Source organism: Musca domestica, unplaced genomic scaffold, assembly GCF_030504385.1.
Source record: "Musca domestica strain aabys unplaced genomic scaffold, Musca_domestica.polishedcontigs.V.1.1 35, whole genome shotgun sequence".
Classification (NCBI taxonomy): Eukaryota; Metazoa; Arthropoda; class Insecta; order Diptera; family Muscidae; genus Musca; species Musca domestica.
In genome coordinates, this window is record NW_026712315.1 from 5,497,250 (window position 1) to 5,516,285 (window position 19,036).

General features: G+C 35.5%; 1 protein-coding gene across 2 annotated transcripts; it reads left to right on the forward strand.

Moving 5' to 3' along the window:
* Positions 1 to 14,646: 14,646 nt before the first annotated feature.
* LOC101895316 (glutathione S-transferase 1) lies at positions 14,647 to 15,774 on the forward strand. Of its 2 annotated transcripts, none has more exons than XM_005184605.4 (3): positions 14,647 to 14,699; positions 14,899 to 15,017; positions 15,075 to 15,774. In XM_005184605.4, exons 2-3 carry the CDS (start codon positions 14,920 to 14,922, stop codon positions 15,664 to 15,666), a joined length of 690 nt encoding a protein of 229 aa, XP_005184662.1. In that variant the 5' UTR covers positions 14,647 to 14,699; positions 14,899 to 14,919; the 3' UTR covers positions 15,667 to 15,774. The 2 variants fall into 2 exon arrangements, with proteins under 2 accessions (XP_005184662.1, XP_005184663.1); XM_005184606.4 differs by having other exon boundaries at positions 14,672 to 14,744.
* The last annotated feature ends 3,262 nt before the right edge of the window (positions 15,775 to 19,036 follow it).

Below are 19,036 nucleotides of genomic sequence, written 5' to 3' on the forward strand. Positions count from 1 at the left end.
ACGGTCAGTGTTTGAAATATGTACTATAATTGTACGAAAAGTACTGAATGGTACTATAGTTGGTATTGGCTGAAGAGATTGAGATAAAATTCTGAAATTTGATATAGTTAACTATTGGTTTCTGAGGTTGAGATTTGGAGGTTGGTTTGGAAATCCGCCCTATATTTTACTAATAGTGCTAAATGGTACTAAATTTGTTATTGGGTATATAGAGCTGAAAACCTTGACATTTCATATTGCCATAACAGTAGGTGTCTAGAATTGAGATATGGAACGGTTTTGAAAATGAGTACTAACAAATTATACGAAAAGTACTAAATGTTATCATATTTGGTATTGAGTGAAGGAATAGTTATGAAATCCTCAAATATGATATAGATGCCACTATTTGTATCTGTGGTTAAGATAGGGAAGGTGGTTTTGAAAATGTGTTTGAAAAGAACTAAGTGGTACAAAATTGGCTATTGGGTGAAGGGATAGGGTTGGAATCCTAAAATTCGATATTGATTTCGGAAATATGTATTATAATCGTACGTTAAGTACTAAATAGTATCATATTTGATATTGGTTGAAGGGAATGTGATAAAATTCTGAAATTTAACATTTAGATTACTGATGGTATCAATATTTGAGATTTGAATCACAAAACACGGAGATTAACTGAAAAATGAAATTTGTCTTTTGGAATAATTTTTTTTTTAAAACTATTATAGAACACTAAATTTTACTTCAGTACCGAAAATTTCAAAGTCATACGTTGTTTAGTTTTTTAATTACACAGAGGCAAAGTTAAAAAATATTTCACTTTTGCGCAAGAAGAAGGTCTTTGTTTTTTTTTTGTTTTTCATTAAAAGTTATTATTTTAAAATTGAAACATCGAATACAGGTAGTTATCAGTGCTTTAGAATAAAAAAGTATTAAATTTAATGATATAAAAATATGTTAAAAACAAATAAGCAAAGGCTACAGTCGAGCGGGGCCGACCGTTGAATACCCTACAACACTATAATAAACGATACAGATACTCGATCGAATTCCACAAGATATTGTGACAAATAATAAAAGAAAACCACCAGGTTTCGTTCTCTAATTTTCGAATAATAGCAACTTAAAATAATTTGCTTATTTCCAATTTATTGGTAGATGTTTCACGTATATGGTCTTCCTAGATCTGGAACCAATATTTCCCAATAAATGCGATCTCTATATGATATCCTGATATCCTAACTACTTAGTTTTGTTAGCTGTAGAAATATTACAAAATTTTTAATTCAAAATGAAAATATGCCAAAAATATGACAAAATTGAAAAATATGAGAAAATTTTACAAAATCAATATTTTCATCTTTAGAGAGATATTTTTATGCGATTTTTTTAGACGTTTTTTCTTTCCTGCCAAGAGGCCATTCTGAATTAATGAGAACTGTCGAAATCAGTTCAGTCGTTCTCGACATATAAAAGATCTTTCAAGCATATCTTCTTTGATAGACATATATGTCGCACATATTTTGCTATATATCCGATTTGTTGGATGTTAACATCAATGTAAAGATCAGAAGGAACCTTGTCATAGCTTCGTGATTTCGTCGGGCTTTAAAATATTCGCGGTTTAATGAAAAATTTTGAATTTTTTCAACACAAAAGATATGGTCTATTTTACCCGCTAAATATTATCCGATGACCAACCAAATTGGTAGGCTTCTTCCCCGCCCTAAACTCTAGCTACATTGAAAATTCCGCGTCGATTGATCTATAATTGCGACCTCTATAGCTACTGCAATATCCGACATTTTTTCAGTATTTGGTCCATTTCAACCCCTAAACATTTGGCGATCATCTCTAAAAGAAATAGGGTTCTATTCTGACCCTAGCCCCACCTCCATTCTAAATTTCGTGAAGATCAGGCCATAATTGCGACCTGTAGAGTGATTACAAATTAACATGGACAGACGGACAGACGGACAGACGGACGGACGGACATACATAGCTAGATCGACTCAGCTCGGCGAGCTAGGAAGATCCATATATACTTTCCTATATGGGAAACCAATATTTCGTGGTGTTACATAAATTCTGGCCCAATCAAACTTATAATACCCCCAACACATAGTGTTGTAGGGTATAATTAATTCAAAATATTACCATATTTTCGCCATATCCGAAAAGTATGTAGAGTTTAAAAAAAAAAATAATATCGAGAAGGTCTTAAAATTTTAATTTTGTATTTTAGTATAGAATGTCATCTTTCATAATCAACAAAAAACTCGTGCTCTTGTTTTGCCGTTTTTGTCTAATTTAAAAAAAAGGTGAAAATAGTCAACTGATTGTGCGGTGAATTTACTTTGATCTTGTTCTCTGTTTTATTTGTTTTTGTTTTTGGTCTTTCTAAAGAAGTTTTTTTGGGTTTTTATCCTGTTATTAACTGGAATTCTAAACAAGTAAGCAAAGGCTACAGTCGAGCGGGGTCGACCGTTGAATACCCTACAACACTGTAATAAACGATACAGTTTATATATGCAAGATACTCGAAAGGATTCCACAAGATATTGTGACAAATAATAAAAGAAAACCATCAGGGTTCGTTCTCTTACTTTCGAATAATAGCAACTTAAACTAATTTGCTCATTTCCAATTTTTTGGTAGATGTTGCACGTAAATGGTCTTCCTAGATCTGGAACCAATATTTCCCAAAGACCTATAATCTCTCAGAAGTGGCAAAAGATTAACATTTATTATTGGTTTTTGACTGAAACGCATCTATATGAGATACAGACATTTGACTATGTTCTTCAACGAAATTCAGCGTTAACGAAATAGTCAGAAGTGCGTCTTTCCTGTATTTGTGAATACTCCAAAAAGTCACTGGAATGGACATTTTCGTATTTTGTCTACAAAAGTTGGCAAACTATTTCACACATTGAATATTTTTGGGATGGCCATCCAAAATTGCTTGGCTTTTGCAATGTCCCCCATACAAATGTGCGTGACGATCGGACGATAATTACGACCTGCTGACAATTTTGCAGTTTTTTGGTCAATTTCAACCCCTAAATATATGGCGATCATCTCCAAAAAGAGTAGGCTTCTATTCGGACCCTCATCTTATCCCCATGCAAAATTTCGTAAGGATCGGGCCATAAATGCGATCTGTATATGATATCCTGATATCCTAACTACTTAGTTTTGTTAGCTGTAGAAATATTACCAAATGTTTAATTCAAAATGAAAATATGCCAAAAATATGACAAAATGGAAAAAAATATGAGAAAATATTACAAAATCAATATTTTCATCTTTAGAGAGATATTTTTATGCAATTTTTTAGACGTTTTTTCTTTCCTGCCAAGAGGCCATTCTGAATTAATGAGAACTGTCGAAATCAGTTCAGCCGTTCTCGACATATAAGAGATCTTTCAAGCATATCTTCTTTGATAGACATATATATCGCACATATTTTCTGTAAAGATCAGAATTAACCTTGTCATGGCTTTGTGATTTCGCTGGAATTTAAAATATTCGCGATTTAATGAAAAATTTTGAATTTTTTCAACAAAAAAGATATGGTCTATTTTACCCGCTAAATATTATCCGATGACCACCCAAATGGGTAGGCTTCTTGCCACATGCTACATGCGAAATTCCGCGTCGATTGGTCTATAATTGCGATCTGTAGAACAAGTGCAAAATCAGGAATTTTTTCAGTTTTTGGTCCATTTCAACCCCTAAATATTATGCGATCATCACCAAAAGAAATAGGGTTCTATTCTGACCCTAGCCCCACCTCCATTTTAAATTTCTTGAAGATCGGACCATACATAGCTTACATAGCTAGATCGACTCAGCTCGGCGAGATAGGAAGATCCATATATACTTTCCTATGTTGGAAATCAATATTTCGTGGTGTTACATAATTTTTGGCCCAATCAAACTTATAATACCCCCAACACATAGTGTTGTAGGGTATAAAAACACTACAAATGTACATTCGAAAATAGTAAGTCAAAATGAAAAAAATATGCAATATAAAACATTACTATTGTACATTTTAAAAGTCAAAATAAAAACGTTCAAATTTCACATTTTTACGCGATTTTTTTGGATTTTATTCCTTTCTGCCAAGAGGCAATTCCGAATTTGTCTAAATCGTTAAATTCAGACCGGCGGTATTTATGTTTTAAGAGTAGTAACTAACACAACTTTCTTTTACATATAGAGAGATAGATTTAAAAGTAGGCGCGTTCCTCAGCCCCTAAATAAGTACTTAGGGTTGGATGGAAAGCCAACAGCATCTCGTGGAATAATTCTCAAACCGATATCTTCACTATTTTGGCAAATATAAAGATTTTAGATAAATCGTAATAGTGGGCGTAAAAGGAGAGGTGGTCAATATTTTTTTCTTTAAAAACCTAACTTTGGGTATGACGAACGTTTGTACAAAAAATTATGCAAATCGGTCCAGCCGTTTCCAACCAACAAATAAAAATTGATTTTTATATATAGAAGATTTAATTAATTAATTAATTAATTTTGTAATACAGTTCTATTTTTGCTCCACTTTTTCACTGAACCCCCTGAAAAAAGCAACTAACTACAGTTTCTCTTTTATTATGCTATTCTCGAAGTGAAACCTAGATTATTATTTTTTCTATAAAGCGTAACCCCTTAAGAGTACATGTGTACACATTTGACAATAAATATCTGATTTTCATTTTTTGAATTTTGGCCAATGGCAGCGACCACTGTGCAGTGGTGAGGTTACTTTTTTCACCCTCAATGTTGACTGATGATCCAATTTAAGACAATAAGAGAGATGTAAGGGAGGATGATAAGGATGCTTTTTTATGTGTCAGTCACATATATTTTTTTCTAAATATATTATAAGGTTTACCCTATTTCAGATGGGAAGGCTTAATTACCAGCCAATTTTGTACATATATTTTATACCCTCCACCATACTACGGAGGGTATATTAACTTTGTCATTCCGTTTGTAACTTCTCGAAATACTCATGTCAGACCCAACAAAGTATATATATTCTTGATCAGCGTAAAATTCTAAGTCGATTTAGCGATGTCCGTCTGTCTGTCTGTCCGTCTGTCTGTCTGTCCGTCTGCTGTAATCACGCTATCTTTCGAATGAATTGAGATAGATGGCTAAAATTTTGCACACATGTTTATTTTTCCAGTAGGCAGGCTAAGTTCGTAAATGATCCATGTAGGTCGACGTCTTCGTATAGCCCCATATAACGGTACCTCCCGATATTCGGTATTTAGATGATTTTAACGACATTATTCACGGGAATTGTTTCAAATTTGGTATTTGAAGTTCGTTATAGGAACTACAGTCTGTGACAGAAAATTGTCTGTGCGGGTCCAGGTCTTCGTATAGGCCCCGTATATCAGTACCTCCCTATATTCGGTATTTTGATGATTTTAGCGACATAATTCAACGGAATTGTTTCAAAATAGGTATTTGAAGTTCGTAATGAATACTACAGTCTAAGATAGAAAATTGTCTGAACGGGTCCAGGTCTTCGTATAGGCCCCATATATCAGTACTTCCCCATATTCGGTATTTTGACGATTTTAGGTACAATACCCACCGAAATTGTTTGAAATGTGGTATTTGAAGTTCGTAATGGATGCTACAGCCTGTGACAGAAAATTGTCTATGCTGGTCCAGGTCTTCGCACAGTTCCGATACAACGGTACCTCCCTATGTACGATATTTTGATGATTTTAGCTACATTATTCATCGTTTATTTCAAGTTTCCAATTTGAATATGGTAATGGCTTATGACAAACAATGCCTATGTATATCCACGTCGCATAGACCCCAATATAACGGCTATATTCGGTATTTTTAACATTTTAACAGAATTTTTTAAGGATTATATTTTTTTAAAAATTTCCAAATTCGTTGCAAATGGTGGAGGGTAATAAAAGTTCGGCCCGGCCGAACTTAGTGCTTTTTAACTTGTTTTATAATTATTCCTTTCCTCATAAAAATATGTAGTATTTTTGTCTTCAGATTAAGAAGGTTTTACAAAGGATAAATTATTTTTTCTGGCTTAACTCAAATTTTGGATTTATAAAGGCGATTTTTGTAACATCCATCCATTGGGAAACAAAATACCAAATAATAAGTTTGAAAAAAGCTCTGTCGGAAAACCCTCAAAATACCTAATATTGGGAAGTACCATTATATATTTTGCAGGGAGAAATTTCCAAAATACATAAAATTTGGAAGTGCCGTTATAATATTTGATCGATATTTAATAGTGGATTTATCTTCACAAAATTTAGCAGGGAGAGATTTTGTCCGCTCATAACTCAAAATGTCAAGATACACATGATTGCGTTTGAAATTGTGGCCGAAATCTTCAAAATACCAAAAATCAGGAACTAACGCTATATGGGGGCCTTACCGAAACGTGGGCCGATATGTCCCATTTTTAATGCCAAACATATTAGAGATAATATGAATGTCTGAGCAAAATTTCAGAGCGATATAATGCTTCCCTGAATTAATGTCCGTTTTTGGCCATCTCACCCCACTGTGCGTTGGTAAAACGCATCGGACGTCCGACATTTTCTTCGCTGGATATACACATATAAGAAACACAAATGTATTTGTGTTTTCAGTACTTACTCGGGTATTCAATCCTCTTGCGGGCCATATCCAGACAAGCAACAACAAAAGTTCGAAATGAAAATGGCAACAAATGAAATATTACAATAACGAAATGACACAGCCCCTGGATGACGGCAAATGACGACAATAACAGAAAAAGGCAAACAATTACAACAACAAACACATGGTAAATAACAACACATGTACAATCAAAGGCAAACATGCAACAAGAGTCATGAGCTATTTTTTCATGTGGAGAGGGGGGACAAATGGAAATTGAGTAGAATGGGAGGTAGGTTGGGCAAACATTGTGAATATAAATAAATATTAATCATACATGTCACCAGACGCCGCACAGTGGGGTGAGATCCTTAAAAACGGAGATTAATTCAGAGATGCATTCGATCGCCATAATTGTTGTTGCTCAGAGTTTTATATTACCCCTAAAATGAAGCGTATTAAAAATGGGATATATCGGTCCACTTTTCGTTATGGCCGCCACATAGCGTTTCGTCCTGATTTTTATACCCTACACCACAAGGTGGTCAGGGTATTATGTCTTTGTCCATTTGTTTGTAACAGGCAAAAGGAAACGAGATAGACCCATAGTTCCTTTTGATGATCTGCATAGAATCACTTTCTGAGTTGATTTATGCATGTCAGTCCGTCCGTCCGTCTGTCCATGTATTCTTGTGAACAAAATGCAGGTCGCATTTATTATCCGATTGAGATGAAATTTTGCAAACAACAAGGACGAACCCTATTGAAATTGGAGATAATCGGTAAAAATTTAGATATAACTCCCATATATATCTTTGTCCGATTTGCCGTTTATTGTGCGCCAAACGTGTAATATCAGCCCGAATAGTACGGAATTTTTCACATACAACCAAATTAGGCCTGAAAATAAGTATGCCAAATTTGATCGAAATCGGTTCAGATATAGCTATAGCTCCCATATATATTGTTCATCCGATTAGTTATTTTTGTCCTCCGCAGCCGTAATATGCACTCTGTAACAACAATATTTGGGGAAATATATCAAATGCAGCTCAGAAATACCTTTGCTAAATTTTATCGAGATCGGTTCAGATTTGGATATAGCTTCCATATATAACTTCGTCCGATTTACCATTTATTGTGCACCAAACGTCTTATATTTGTCCAAATGGGATGGAATTTGGCACATACGACTGAATTTAGCCTAGATGGTAGTATGCCAAATTTGGTGAAGATCGGTTCAGATATAGTTATAGCTCCCATATTATTGTTCATCCGATTTATTGTATTTGTTACCCACAGCCGTAATATGCACTCCGTAACAACGATATTCAGGGAAATATATCAAATACAGCTCAGAAATATCTTTGCCAAATTTTATCGAGATCGGTTCAGATTTGGATATAGTTCCCATACATATTTTTATCCCATTTCAAATTAATTTCGCACCAAATTGGCAATACAAGTCCGAATTTAAAAGATACAAATGCTTCGGCATATTTAGTCCTTTGAACTTTAAATTATAATTATAATCATAGCGTGTATGATTGAATTCTCCCATAAAAACTTTTAATAATTAAGTGGAGGTCAACTAAATTAGCAAAGTGGTGTAGGGTATCATAAAATCGGCCCCGCCCGACTTTAGGACTTTCTTTACTGGTTGGTATTTTGAATGTTTTTTCTACAAACAATTAAAACAAATCATGTGTAACTCGGCATTTAGAGTTCTGCGTAGATATAATCTCTTCATGCTCAATATATTCATCCCACTTTGGTACTTACCTAGTCGAGTAGCATAAAACATGTTCGCCAACAACACCGACTTTATGTCAACTCATTATTATTTATTTCAAATATGTGTTGGTATGTACACTCCAAGTATCAACAACAACAACAACAACAAATGCAAATATTCATGCTCTTGTTTGCCAAATGTCTGTCGTACGAGTACGTATAAATATTCAATTGTAACGACAACGCATTGTGTGCGTAAAAATGTTCCCCACCTTCGCAAATATACACATGTATATACGTATGTGCGTAAAGAGTATTACAAACATAAATAATGTAAGGACTATTTGTATGTAAAAAAAAATTACTGCTGCTAAGCATGTGTGCGTGGCATTTCGCCTAAAATTGGGGTCAGCAGGTTTGTATTTGGAAATTAAATTCACAGATGATTTATTGCCTTTTTTTCGGAGCAAAGAAAGGTAATATTTATACCCTACAACACTATGTGTTGGGGGTATTATAAGTTTGATTGGGCCAAAAATTATGTAACACCTCGAAATATTGGTTTCCCACATAGGAAAGTATATATGGATCTTCCTAGCTCGCCGAGCTGAGTCGATCTAGCTATGTATGTCCGTCCGTCCGTCTGTCCGTCTGTCCGTCTGTCCGTCTGTCCATGTTAATTTGTAATCACTCTACAGGTCGCAATTATGGCCCGATCATCACGAAATTTAGAATGTAAGTGGGGCTTGGACCAGAATAGAACCCTATTGCTTTTGATGATCGACGGGATTGAAATGGACCAAATACTGAAAAAATGTCGGATTTTGCAGTAGCTATACAGGTCGCAATTATAGACCAATCGACGCGAAATTTCGCATGTAGATAGAGTTTAGGGCGGGGAAGAAGCCCACCAATTTGGGTGGTCATCGGATAGTATTTAGCGGGTAAAATATACCATATCTTTTGTGTTGAAAAAAATCAAAAAATTTCATTAAACCGTGAATATTTTAAATCCCGACGAAATCACAAAGCCATCACAAGGTTACTTCTGACCTTTACATTGATGTTATTATCCAACAAATCGGATATATAGCAAAATATGTGCGATATATATGTCTATCAAAGGAGATATGCTTGAAAGATCTCTTATATGTCGAGAACGGCTGAACTGATTTCGACAGTTCTCATTAATTCAGAATGGCCTCTTGGCAGGAAAGATAAAAGTCTAAAAAATCGCATAAAATATCTCTCTAAAGATGAAAATATTGATTTTGTAAACTTTTCTCATATTTTTTTTCAAATTTTGTCATATTTTTGGCATATTTTCATTTTGAATTAAACATTTGGTAATATTCTACAGCTAACAAAACTAAGCAGTTAGGATATCAGGATATCATATACAGATCGCATTTATGGCCCGATCCTGGGTATAAGATGAGGGTCAGAATAGAAGCCTAATCTTTTTGGAGATGATCGCCATATATTTAGGGGTTGAAATTGACCAAAAAACTGCAAACTTGTCAGCAGGTCGTAATTATCGTCCGATCGTCACGCACATTTGTATGGGGGTTACCGGACATTGCAAAAGCCGAGCAGTTTTGGATGGCCATCCCAAAAATATTCAATGTGTGAAATAGTTTGCCAACTTTTGTAGACAAAATACGAAAATGACAATTCCAGTGACTTTTTGGAGAATTCACAAATACAGGAAAGACACACTTTTGACTATTTCGTTAACGCCTATTTTCGTTGAAGAATAGTCAAATGGCTGTATCTCATATAGATGCGTTTCAGTCAAAAACCAATAATAAATGTTAATCTTTTGCCACTTCTGAGAGATTAGAGGTCTTTGGGAAATATTGGTTCCAGATCTAGGAAGACCATTTATGTGCAACATCTACCAATAAATTTGAAATGAGCAAATTAGTTTAAGTTGCTATTATTCGAAAATTAGAGAACGAAACCTGATGGTTTTCTTTTATTATTTGTCACAATATCTTGTGGAATTCTTTCGAGTATCTCGCCTATATAAACTGTATCGTTTATTACAGTGTTGTAGGGTATTCAACGGTCGACCCCGCTCGACTGTAGCCTTTGCTTACTTGTTTATATTGGATTTGAAAAAAAGTAAAACAATGATCGAATGAAAGCTGGCAAACCCAAAGATTAGGTTTTCGATGAAAGGTGGCTACTAAGCAGATGTTTAAAGGGGTTTGGTTTTAACAATAACAAATTAAAAAGCAGTAAGTTCGGTCGGGCCAAACTTTGAATACCATCCACCATTAGGAACGAATTTGGAAATTTAAACAAAAAAAAAATAAAATCCTTAAAAAATTCGGTTAAATTTTAAAAATACCGAATATTGCCGTTATATTGGGGTCTATACGACGTGGACCGACATAGGCATTGCTTGCCATTAGCCATTACCATATTCAAATTCGAAACTTGAAATAAACGGTGAATAATGTAGCTAAAATCATCAAAATATCGTATATATGGAGGTACCATTATATCGGAGCTGAGGGAAGACCTGGACCAGCATAGACAATTTTCTGTTACAGGCTATACCATCCATTATAACGTCAAATACGATATCTCAAACAATTTCGGTGGGTATTGTACCTAAACTCGTCAAAATACCGAATATAGGGAGGTACTGATATATGGGGCCTATACGATGACCTGGACCTGCATAGACATTTTTCTGTCATAGGCTGTAGCATCCATTACGAATCTCAAATACCAAATTTGAAACAATTCCGGTGAATAATGTCGCTAATATCAGCAAAATGCCGAATATAGGGAGGTACCGTTATATGGGGCAATACGAAGACGTAGACCTGGCCAGATAATTTTCCGTCACGTAAAATTCTAAGTCGATTTAGCCATGTCCGCCTGTCTGTTGTAATCACGCTATCTTTCGAACGACGTGTTTATTTTTCCAGTAGGGAGGTTAAGTTCGTAAATGGGCCATGTAGGTCCACGTTTTCATATAGCCCCCATATAACGGCACCTCCTAAAATTCGGTATTTTAATGATTTTAGCACCATTTTTCACCGGAATTGTTTCAACTTTGGTATTTGAAGTTCGAAATGGATACTACATCCCAACACAGAAAAAGAGCTATGTAGGTCCACGCCTTCGTGTAGCCCCCATATAACGGTAACTCCCGATATTGGGTATTCTGATGATTTTAGAGACATTGTTTACCAGAACTATTTTAAATTTTGTATTTGAAGTTCGTAATGGATACTACAGTCTATGACAGAAAATTGCCTGTGCAGGTCCACGTTTTATACCCCCATGGTACCTCCTTATATTCGATATTTTGATAATTTTAGCAACATTATATATAGATTTTTTTTCAAGTTTCGCATTTGAATATTGTAATAGCTTGTGACAAAAGTTACCTAGGCAGGTCCAAATCGTCGTATAGAGCCTAAAATACGGCTAAATTCGGTATTTTTAAGATTTTAACAGAATTTTTAACGGATTTTTTTTATTTTAAAAATTGTTCAATTTGTACCAAATGGTGGAGGGTATTCAAAGTTCGGCTCGGCCGAACTTACAGCTTATTACTTGTTTTTGTATAATTTAATTTTCAATCCTTAAACTCACACCGAATTCTGGCCATTGATTTAAATTGTGGCCTTTGTTTTTCAAACACACACACACACACAACGTCAATATTTCTGCTACGTTTCAATTCACAGTCTACTTTGCCACCCCATCTTAACCCCTTGACACTAATTGATGGATTACAATCTTTTGCAGAAAACCAAACAAAAAAAACTCTTGAATACTCAATTGCTGTTATCCTTGAATAATCCTGGAAACCAATTAGAAATATATTTACTCAAGTTCTGTGCAAGGACGAAAGTATGAAAATTCATACATAACGTTTGACCGCCCGACCGCTTGTTGGGGTTTTTCTTTTTGCGTTTTTTCTTCGCATCAAATTTTCCTTTTGAAAATTAAATAATTGTCAATGGAATTGTAAGCAACGCTTTTTTCAATCTTTGATGGAGTGTGTGTGTGGCCATTCGGTAAAGTGGAAAAATTTTTGAGGAAATTGAAAATCTTCCAATTTTTGTTCAAAAATTATTAAGCATGGGAATCGGTTTAAATTCCAAGGAAAATATAAAATATAAAAAATACGCAAAGTTGCCTTGCAAAACAAATAGGCAAAATTATTTATTTATTTTTTTTAAATATAGTAATGTAATCAATAATGTTATATATTTGCCTTGGAAAAGAAAAGGATTTTTATATGATTAAATATTTTAAGTGCCACGCCAATTAATTGAGATATACACGGTATCATCATAACAAAGAATACGTAATTAAATTAGGTCTCCCTGTTAAATTAAGCCATAGTTACATAGCATACTTTAAGGCGCATTTGTGTTATTCTTATAAATATTGTTGCAATGAGCTGGGAATGCATTGGTGCTTTTTAAGAGGTTTTTTACCCTCCACCATATATACATACATAGTATTGAAGGTATATTAAGTTCATCATTCTGTTTGGAACTCGTCGAAATAATAATTTTAGACCCAACAAAGTGTATTGATCAGCGTAAAACTCTAAGAAAATGTAGCCTTGTCCGCCCGCCCGTGTCTATTTTAATCACGCTAGAGTCAAAAGCAATTAAGATAGGAAGCTAAAATTTTGCACAAATCAGTATTTTGTCTTCAGACAGGTCAAGTTTGAAAATGCGCTATATCGGTCCATCAGATCGTATAACCGCCATATAACGATACCCCCAGATAATTGGTATTTTTATGATTTTAGCCACAATTTCCAATGGAATTGTCTGAAAATCCATACTAAATGTTCTTCTAAGCACTGTAACCCCTGCACTCAGCACTCGCCACCCAAGAATGGTTACAAAATGAGGTTCTTCGGTTAATTTCAGACCACAATGGCCACCAAAATCTCCGGATACCAATCCGTTCGACTATTGCATCTGGAGTATTTTGGAAAGCTGATAGAAATATTAGGATTTGCAAAGTTGGAACAAAATCGGATAATCGTTTCTTTTCCTGTGCAAAAATATATATATTTTTTTTTGAAAATTTCTACCTTTTGTGGGGGAGGTAGCAGAAGGAACGGACCGATATATTCCATCTTAATACCAGAACTTGGGTTGATAAAAACATTGGGATGTATGAAATTTCAAGACAATCGGGCTGTTTTATAACAGTTGTATTTATTCAAAATTTTGACCCTTTGTGATGGAGGCACTTGATGGAGTGAACCGACATTGTCCATTTTCGCACCTGACGCAGCACTGACGCAAATAATGGGATTTGCAATGTTGGAGAAAAATCGAATTATCTTTTGCCTTTCTGTGCAGATAATTTATTCTTAGAAAATTTCGATATTTTCTGTGGGAGGTACCTGAGAGAGCGGACCGATAAATTTTATTTTCACACAAGACCTTGGGTTAATAAAATTTTTGAGATGTGTAAAACTTGAAGACAATAGGACTCTTACATCACATTTTATAAGACTTAAAATTATTCAAAATGTTCACCCTTTGTGGGGGAGGTACTTGATGGAGTGCACCGATGTTGTCCATTTTCGCACCTGGCATAGCACTGATCAAAATATTAGGATTTGCAAAATCGGATAATCCTTTCTCTTTTTGTGCAATAAATAATTTTCTTTGAAAATGTCGATATTTTGTGTAGGAAGTACCAGAAGGAGTGGATTGTCCATTTCCGAACTCGATCTAAGTTTGATAATAATATAACGATGTACAAACTTAGGATCAAATCGGATATTTCCTTCGATAGTTATCGTGCGCACCAGCCAGCCAAACAGAAATCGCTAGATCGACTCCAAATGTCCTGAAATGGATTTGGTCCACAGAGACCTAGGTTCTAAAACCATTATTTCGATGCGGCACGTTTTGGCCATATCAAAAGACATATACCCTCTGTAGCCATATGGCTGAGGATATAAAAATGTAAAAATTATGGCGCTATATTGCTGTGTAATTTTATTTGACCTAACACCACCTCTTGATATTTACTTTCTTAAGGATAATTCCTCCAGTTACCCAAAATCCCATTTTTCACGGCAATTCCCTCGGTGGAACTTATTTATTTTTTTTATTGGAATGCCTGGCTTAATGCCTGGCCATCTAATCCAAAAAGTACCGCTTTTGTACTTTTGAGAATTTTAATTTGCCATCTCTGGTGTGCTCATATAACGTTTCTTACTTATTCTCTCTTTCTCTCACTCTCTCTCTCTCGCTCCAGAGATTTATGCCATTGCCATCGTGTTTCCACGATCAGTTGGAATTTATTCTTCTCAGAGAAAGGTTGGTTGATCTGGCGCTGCGTTGGCTTATCTTTCGAGAGCTTAGGTGGAATCAAGTTTTTTTTTATGGGACACGAAAAATAAATGTTTCAAATAGCAACCACGCCGGTTGTCACCAAACTATTTAATTGAAATTAAACAATAAAATCTAAGATAATATTAAATATTAAAATAAATATTCCCTCTGCATAATATTCCAGTTTAGTGAGCCGATCAACACCATGTCGAAGAAACCCGTTTTGTACTATACTCCACGTAGTCCACCATGCCGGGCCGTTTTGTTGACAGCTGCCGCATTGGGAGTTGAATTGGAATTGAGGTAAATTTGACACTAATTCGTCTCGATCTAAATTACTAATCCTCGTCTACTTTGCAGGGCCATGAATTTAAAGGATGGTGATCACTTGACACCAGAATTTTTAAAATTAAATCCCCTGCACACAATTCCCGTTTTGGACGATGACGGTGTGGTCATTACCGATTCCCATGTCATCTGCTCGTATCTGGCCGATAAATATGCCGTCGAAGAGACCTGGTATCCCAAAGACAAATTGAAACGCATGGAAGTGGATGCCCGTCTCTATTTCGATTGTGGCCATCTGTTCCCCAGGGTACGAGTTATGGTGGAGCCCATCATCTATTTTGGCCACCATGAAATCGAACCCCAGAAAGTTGCCTACATGCAAAAAGCCTACGATGGCCTGGAGAAGGCTTTGGCCAATTCCAAATATTTGTGCGGTGATCATTTGACCATTGCCGATTTGTGTTGTGTGGCCTCCGTCTCGACTGGCATGTTGTTTGCCCCCATCGAAGAGGAGAAATTTCCCAAGCTAAAGGATTGGGTTGAACGTCTCTCGGAATTGCCCTACTACAAGAAAAACAATCAAGAAGGTGCTGAGATTCTGTTCAATTTTGTCAATGCCAAAATGGCAGAAAACAAGAAAGCCAAAGAAGAAAGTTCGTCGTAAATGAAGTGGATTTGAGACTTGCTTTTGACATTCTCGTTATGCCGGCATACACATATGGAGATCGCACACACACACATAACTATGAGTAAAAATAAAAACATAAATCTATGCATTTGTTTTTGTTGGTTGGTTGTTTGTTTCGCGCAAGACTTAAGATAACAAGAGGCTTCATCGCGATTGCATTTGTATACCATCCATATGGAGGGTATATTAAGTTTGTCATTCCGTTTGTAACACCTCGAAATATACATTTTAGACCCCACAAAGTATATATATTCCTGATCAGCATAAAATTCTATGTCGATATAGCAATGTTCACCCGTCTGTCCCTCTGTGGAAATCACTCTAGCTTCCGAACAAATGGATGTAGGTTGATAAAATTTTACTCAAATGTATATTATGTCTATAGGAATTTTGGTATTGAAAATGGACCATGTAGGTCCACGTTTTAGTATAGCCCCCATATGATGGTACTCCCGATATTCGGTATTTTGGTGATTTAAGCGACATTATTCACCGAAAACGTTTCAAATTTGGTATTTGAAATTCGTAATATGTAGTACAGTTTAAGACAGAAAATTATCTATTCAGGTTCACGTTGTGGTATAGCCGCCATATAACGGCATCTCCCGATATTCGGTATTTTGATGATTTTAGCGACATTACTCGCCGGAATTGTTTCAAGTTTGGTATTTGAATTTCGTAATGGATACTACAGCGTTAGACTGCAATTGTCTGTGCAGGCTCCCGTGTTCTTATAGCCCCCATATAACGTTACCTCCCGATATTCGGTATTTTGATGATTTTAGCGAATTTATTCACCGGATTTGTTTCAAATTTGGAATTTGAGGTTCAAAATGGATACTACTGTATATGACCGAAAATTGTCCGTGCAGGTCCAAGTCTTCGTATATCTTCCATATAACGGTACCTCCCGATATTCGGCATTTTGAGGATTTTAGCGCATTACTCCCCGGAATTTTTTCAAGATTGGTATTTTAAGTTCTTAATAGATACTACAGTCTATGACAGAAAATTGTCTGTGCAGGTCTTATAACGGTACCTACCGAAAATCATTACTTTGATGATTTTAGCGATATTATTCAGCGGAATTGTTTCAAATTTGGTATTTGAAGTTCGTAATGTATACTACAGCCTATGACAGAAAATTGTCTGTGCATGTTGGACATTGATTTGATTCAGGAAGGTTTTTATGAAAAGTCTGCTACATGGAAGGTCTGGTGAATAATATAGAGTTGGATTTTGTTGAAACTTCTAAAATCCCTAGAATCTGGGGGTGTCATCATATGGGTCTAATAACAAATAATGGATCTATTTTAGAAATTGTCTGCAGGGAGATATTATATTTTCCATTGCCATACTGAATTCGAAAGTTGTAATAATAAAAAAGATTTAGAACAACCTAAAAAAGGCAAAAAAAAACTCAATAATAATGGAAGCTATGGCCAAAATAAGAACATTTAATATTTATAATTGAAAAAAAAAAAACGAAATAACATAAATTCTACCTTTGGACACAAGAAATGTGAGATTTAAGCTGATTTGGTTGGATATTATGTCGGAATCGACTGAAGAAGACGTGGACCTGTACAGACAATTTTCTGTCTTAGGCTGTAATATCCATTTCAAACTTTAAATACCAAATTTGAAACAATTCTGGTGAATAATGTCGCTGAAATCATCAAAATACCGAATATCGGGAGGTACCGTTTTATGAGGGCTATACGAAGACGTGAACCTGCAATTTTCTGTCTTAGGCTAAAGTATCCATTTCAAACTTCAAATACCAAATTTGAAACAATTCCGGTGATAATGTCGCTAAAATCATCAAAACACCGAATATCGGAAGGTAACGTTATAGGGGGGCTATACAAAGTCGTGAACCTGCACAGACAATTTTCTGTCTTAGGCTAAAGTATCCATTTCAAACTTCAAATACCAAATTTGAAACAATTCCGGTGATAATGTCGCTAAAATCATCAAAATACCGAATATCGGGAGGTACCGTTATAGGGGGGCTATACGAAGTCGTGGACCTGCACAGACAATTTTCTGTCTTAGGCTAAAGTATCCATTTCAAACTTCAAATACCAAATTTGAAACAATTCCGGTTAATAATGTCGCTGAAATCAACAAAGTACCGAATATCAGGAGGTACCGTTTTATGGGGGCTATACGAAGACGTGGACCTGCTCAGACAATTTTCTGTCTTAGGCTAAAGTATTCATTTTAAACTTTAAATATTGATTGTAATTCCCATTAAGATCTTCCAATACGAAACTTAAAACAATTCCGTTGAAAAATATCGCTAATATCATCAAAATACCGTAAAAAGGGAGGTACCGTTATGTGTGTGATATACAAAGACGTGGACCTGCATAGATAATTTTCCATCATTGGTAGAAGTATTCATTAAGATCCGAAACTCGAAACACGTCGGCTCTATAATGTCGCTGAAATCATCAAAATACCGACATTTTGCTACCTTCTCCAGTCCGTTCGAAAGCTAGAGTGATTTCCTCCGACGAGGAAATCGATAGATATCGATAGAAAAATGTTTTTTTATATTTACAATTTGTGGGGTATAAAATGGATATTTTCCTTCATACTATGGTGGTATACACCCCACCAAGAAGAAGAAACATTAAACGTATGTGGCACACGAAGTCTCTTCTAATTACAAGTCTCCAACACAAATGATCTTGACTATGGTAAGTTACATTGTGAGAGGGCCTAAAATGTGAGAGCCCATACTAACATCGATACTCGCTCACAAGGCCCATTAAGTGGCCCGTACACGTCAGAATGCATGACATAAAAATCGTGTACGTGTGCATGAAGCTTTTAGAGCACATGGTTCATGCATTCATTACATTCTACGCTACCTAGTAGTATGTCTTTGTGCATTTGGTTGTAACATGGGGAAGGAAGCGAGATAGACCCATAGCTACTTTTGAGGATCTTCATAGAATCACTTTCTGAGTCGATTTATGCATGGCAGTCCATCTGTCAATGCATTATTGTAAACAAAATGCAGGTCGCAAGGACGTACCATATTGAAATTGGTGAGAATCGGTTCAAATTTAGATATAACTCCCACATATAGCTTTAAGTGATTTCAGGCTAGTTGTGCACTAGATGTGCAAATGTTAATTGTTCACCTGAATTTTGGCTCATCCGACCGAGTTCATCCTAGAAACGTGTACTTCACATTTGATGAAAATCGGTTTAGACATAGCTATAGCTCCTATACATATGTCTCATGCGATTTGGGGTTTTAAGTCTCCATGCATGCACTCTACAAAAATAATCTTTTTGGTACCAGATACAGGGTTGCCCATATTCGACG